We start from the raw sequence: 6,000 nt of genomic DNA, 5'->3' as shown, positions 1-6,000 counted from the left end.
ATAATCAAATAGAGAATGAACATCTCATTTTTAAAATATAAAAAATCTAATATATAATTAGAATAATTATCGAGTTCCAACAAAATAAATAATTATTATATTTATAAAAAAATTAGATTATTAAACCAAATATAAATTACTTYGTTATTGTACATAAATTAAATTATAAAAAATTGAATTAAAAAAKTACACAAAAATGAGGAATTTCAAATAGTTAATTTGATACTAATATCGATATATTTTTGTCAAATTTTTTAATATCTTCAAACATATATTTTATTCAAAAATAAAACATTATCGCTTTCTTAAAACCACATAAAACCATATTATAACATCAGCTGAGATAAAGAATAAAATGAAATATTAAAATCACGATGTATCTCGCTGCATTGCGCGAGTACGCTTCTAGTTAAGTAAAAATAGGTTTTGTTAGGATTATTTAAAGTAGTTTTAGTGTTAAAAGTGTAACTTTTTTTCCTTCTTCAAAATACTCCATCTTGTTAAGAATATTGTCGTTCACTCTCTTCTATATTTTACTTGAACCCTGACCCAACTCCCGATTTCTTTTCTCATCGTTAATCTCTCTAGCAAAAATGGAAATGAATGAGACTAGTGTAGGTCGTGATCTTAGAAATGCACTATCAAAAAAGGCTGCAAAATGACCATTTGCATCGGTGGAAATAAAATATCTAAAAAGGCTTACAGCCCCCTTGATGGTTTATGTTTATGTTTATGTTTTGCAAATGATGGTACATGAAAGCATTTCAACATTGACCGAAATTATTTCAGGGTGTTACAAGACATTTTTTTGTATCATAATGTTTAATTATTAAATATATACATTATCTGGATTTTAGACATCGATTTTTTTTATTAATCTGGATATCCAACCCACTATGCAAGACTCGAATAAGGGGCTTTTGTCCGTTTCTTCTACTGATGCTCAATGGAAGTTTGGTACTCACATGATAGCGCTCAATGCATGTTGCAACAACAATAAAATGAGAGTTAGGACATTAGATGTTTCAAGAAGAGTAACCTAAGTATTCATATATATATATATATATATATATATATACACATATATATATATATATATATATATATCAAATGTTTATGGAGTACATATTCAATGAAATGAGAGACGATGACAATATCACGTCACAACGATCATTCTAAAACAAAGCTAAAAATATATTGAAGACATTGATAGTCCTATATATCGATCATACTTGAAGTTCTTCAAACAAAAATGTCAGTTAGTTGTAAATACGTCACTTCCTCTATTGGGATCGTTGATTTCTTACACCTTTGAAAATCCAATAATTGTAATAAACAAATGCGTTCACATCTAAATCTCTATGCGGCAAAAATAATTTAAAAAAACACGATAAAGCAAACATCGATCGCTGTCAAGAATCTATCGAATCCAAATGACTTCAATAGTATTTAATATTCACTTATTATACGCATAAGTACATTTATCATTAGTGTACTTACTTTTACTTACCCATAATGCCTTGCTAGTGTCGGTTGGGGAGAGAGAGAGAGAGATTGAGATTATAAACATTATCGATTAAAATGAGCTATAAAAACAATGACAACGTAACTGCAAAGCATAATTTCTCGATAACTGAACATTGAATCATATTTTTAACAAATAAGGCATGTTAAGCATATAAATTCAAATTTTCCATCAATATACTTTTTTTTTAAACGTGTATTGCTATATACACCCCTTTTAATGTTAGAATCAAGTCCAGTCATGCATTATAAATTAAAAAAATACATCTTAATGTTGACTATCTAAATTTTTTTTAATAAACAATAATACAGTTTAACCGATCTTTTAAAAAAAAAAGAAATTAACATCTGATATTGACACCTAACTTATGAAAATTTAACAAGAACATGATACGAATGATATAAGCAGGAAGAATTAATTGGGGGTGAAAAGTTAGATAAACGTATATATCTCTATAATTAATCCATTATTAATTGTTTGCCACCAAAATGGTTATTCACCTTGAATTGTCACTTTCAATATCATTTCTATTTTCTAGTTAATATAATAAATAAATTGTTTCATTAACCATGAAGCAATATTTGTTTTTTTTACTTAATTATATATTTAACAATTATTGAAATTATTAAAGGGTTTTTGACCTAATAGTATACGAGTCTTTGGCATTTTAGGAGGTTAACGGTTTAAACTTCATAAAAAGTGAGAAGGGTGTATAAGTTTATTTGTTCTACTTACCGTATATAAATATTATATATACTTAAAAAAACAATCATTAAAATCACCGAATTATATAAGTTATCATATATTTGATTCATATAAAACCTAAAATTCGATTAATTGTGAAAAACATGGATCAACTGAGTTTTGGTCTACAAGTTTTTTTTTAATATAAATATGATGAAGATTTTGGATATTTGATTATTATAATAAATTAAAATTATTTATGAATTGAGGGAATATAAACCTCGACTTTCTTGTTATATTCAATTATGAAACACATTATTTATTTAACGTAAAGTAAAAGAATCATTAATGTCACACTTGCAAACCCCTCTCTATTTATATCTCCATCTCTATATCTATATCTATATCTATACATACATATACTAAAGAGGTGGATGGATGGAAGAAAATGTGAGCTTCAAGATGACACCTATAACGACTACTGCTACACAACAGAGTGGGAGCGTATTCCGTTGGAATTCTTCGGTTGCGTACGTAATAGTGGGTGGTGTGATTGTGATGCTGAGTGTAATTTCATCATGTGCATTGATAATTCTAGCATGCTTTTACAACAAATTCGCCTCTTCTTCTTCTTTTTCTTCATCATCATCAACCACAAGCAGTAAGCTTCATCTGTCGGTTGTAATGCCCGGAGACATCAATCCCTCTTATCTTGCTACTCCTACGGTCCTACCCCTAACCTCCAACAGTTAAATCTTTCTCAATCTTAATTAATTATGTATACATGCATGAACACACACACACACACACACATACACATACACACACACACACTCACTCCATCCTACGACTTTTATTCAATTATTCCAATATCAGTTGTGGTATTTCAATTGATAATTTATAAGTTTTATTTTTAGTTCATCAAAATTTGATCATGGAAGATGTAAATGATGAGTTTTGACTATTGTAACATGTCTAAGCATATCCATATATTATAAATGGGTAGCTAGAAATTCATAACATACAATATGTATAATATTGTTTCAATTCTGCTTTACGGTTGATGAACTTACCGTGTCAATCTCATGATTCGAGTTGCCACAACCCCTACAATTTGTCTTTTATATAAATTAAGAATTAGTCATCACTCGATTTTTAAATGAAACCCTTAATTTGAGACTTTAAGAGTATGTAAGTTGGAGATCTAGTAACTATAATCGAGTATATACTTTTAATTAATGGCTACAGATATCGAATTGGAGCGGTACATTAAGGTGACAACTCTTAAATTCTGGCCTAACTCTAAACTAGATTTAGTCTCGAATCAGTTACGATATTATAAATCGACCTAGTAATGAATCCAATATGAATTTTGACATGACGATGTTGTAACTAGGCACAAAATTCAAATCAAAACATCTTTAAGGTCAAAATTCTGGCTTTTGGGCTTTTCTATAAATGGGCCTGACCCAAATATATTATTCTCTTCTTGGGTCTAATTAAAATGGGCTTAATCCAACTATTCAAATGAATGCACAATAAATTAATTGTCTTGGTCCAGAAACATTTCCTTATTCTACTTGTTAGTTGTTTGTATAAAACCAAAACAATGAAATATGGATGTTACAAGTATGCAATTAAAAATGGCATATTATTTTTTGAATTATAATATTTATATACAACAAATGTAACAAATAAACTTATACACCTTCCTCACTTATGATGAGGTTTGAATCTCTGACCTCCTAGGAGTCTAAAGGTTACGATACCGCTAGATCAAAGACCTTTTAAAAAAAGGGCATATTGTAACTCATTGCTTGATCTAAATATCAAGAACACATGAATGCAAGTTTTTGATATGGAACGAACAAGAATCCTATATTATAGTTTATGTTTAAAAACCCAAATTATTCATTAAAAAGATCATCAAAACCTAATCAAAATATAAAGGAAAGAGATCTTTGGTACATTCGTGGTCTAATACCACTGAAACAAATCTTCTGTTAAAAATATACAAAAAAAAAAAAAAGAAAAAAAAAAATCTAAGTACTACATTTACTTTGTTTCTTCCATTTGTCGAATATTATCCAAGAGATATAAAAGTGAGAGAGATATAAATTTCAAAGGGTGGCATGGCTTTAGAAAACCAAATCATCCTTTGGCATAAATCCATCTTTTATAACCCTAAAGTCTTGCATCTATACTCTTCCCCCCTTTTTCAACACTTGAATTTGTTCTCTCCCCTTCTTTTTCTTTACTATTTCAGGTTTCTTAAATTCTTTTAATTCATAGTATTTTCTCTTACAAAACCCATTTTCAAATTAAAATTATGGATTAAGATTTAAAAAAAGAATTATTTAAACTTACAACTTTATATTATTTTCATTATTATATGACGTGTTCGAATTTAAATTCAATCTTCACTATTTTATAAAATCTCTTCCAGAATCTATTAATTATTACCAATTTTATAACATTTTCACTCCAATCGGAAGTCCCATAATTAACCTTGGTTCAAGGACTTGTACTTAATGCTAATGCAAGTTGTACGTTTGCAGCTATTTACACGTTTCTCCTTTCTTCTATACAGTTTTTAACAGCAATGCACACACAAGCAGCGATGGCAGAGCCGCCGGAAAACACAGCAGCATTGAGCCATCACCGTCACCGTCTTCATTGCGGGTGGATTCGCCCATGATTTATTGGTTTGTTGGCATAGGTACAATGCTTGCTCTCGTACTCGTGGCTATGTTAATTGTAGCCTATTCTCGATGGAGGCGCAGATCGGCGCCTGACGTCGGAGGTCGTGATCATTCTCACAAGGTGGCCAGGCATGTGTACGACGCTGGTGATGAAGCCAATGTCACCCCGGAGATTGTCGTCTTTATGCCCGGAGACAAACTTCCGACTTACTTAGCTGAACCTGTTCATACCTCCGGCACCACCCATCTTTCCGACACCTCTCTCTAGATTCCTCCGTCAATAACTTTGGGTTTTTTCGTTAAATTTCCAGTAATTATGTATGTAAGTAGATGAGAATAATAATTGAATTACGATCAGTTCTTTACCTATATGCTCCGATTTTGTCATCCTAACGATCACTATACTGACCGGAAAAAGTCGATGAGCAAGATTTTCCGAGAGACATGCAGGTGACGTACTACCGGCGGGTGGTGGGGGTCGGAATGATCCTATGCAAAGTTGGGACTGATGAAATGAATGTAGGTGGTAATAAGGCCGGTGAGAATTTGGTAATTAATGAGTAGTTTTCTATGGATAAGAGAGGTCAATTTTCATTATTCTACACTTGGCACTCACTCAAATTTACGAAAGCAACGTCTGATTTTAATTGGCCAAACTTTCAAAGAAAATAAATTAGATACAAGTTTAAAATGTATATATATTGAACAGAATAGTTGATCATATTTTGTTTCCATAGTATAGGTTTGGTGAGGCTTTGGGAAGGTGCAATATCATCACGATTAATAGAACTTGGGCATCTTGGAGAGACATTGACCACAATTCCCATTCCCGTGAGGTTGTACTTGTTATTGTTTGTAACAGTTGTTTTGAAGTGATATATTTAACTTATTAAATGATATATTGTATCAATGTGATTCCAGTTATGATCGAGAGGTTTTAGCCTACTGGGAAGATGTGTATTGAAGATCCCATGATGGATGCTCGCAAAGGGAGGGCTTAAAAAAGTAGCATTCAGTTTGATGTATCCGACTTCTCTGTCTTGAGGTCCTATAGCCCAACATGAATCACACAAGAATACTAGCTAGGTT

The 6,000-nt window shown here is 31.0% G+C and overlaps 1 protein-coding gene across 1 annotated transcript; it reads left to right on the top strand.

Annotated features, from left to right (window-relative positions):
- Positions 1-2,644: 2,644 nt before the first annotated feature.
- Positions 2,645-5,179, top strand: LOC112515007. The gene is made up of 2 exons (XM_025121669.1): positions 2,645-2,957; positions 4,800-5,179. Exons 1-2 carry the CDS (start codon positions 2,648-2,650, stop codon positions 5,177-5,179), a joined length of 690 nt encoding a protein of 229 aa, XP_024977437.1. The 5' UTR covers positions 2,645-2,647.
- The last annotated feature ends 821 nt before the right edge of the window (positions 5,180-6,000 follow it).

This window comes from Cynara cardunculus (genome assembly GCF_001531365.2).
Source record: "Cynara cardunculus var. scolymus isolate 2C chromosome LG 1, CcrdV1, whole genome shotgun sequence".
In the NCBI taxonomy this organism is placed as follows: Eukaryota; Viridiplantae; Streptophyta; class Magnoliopsida; order Asterales; family Asteraceae; genus Cynara; species Cynara cardunculus.
Note: the sequence above shows the minus strand (reverse complement) of the source record. Positions and strands in the feature narration are given on the sequence as shown.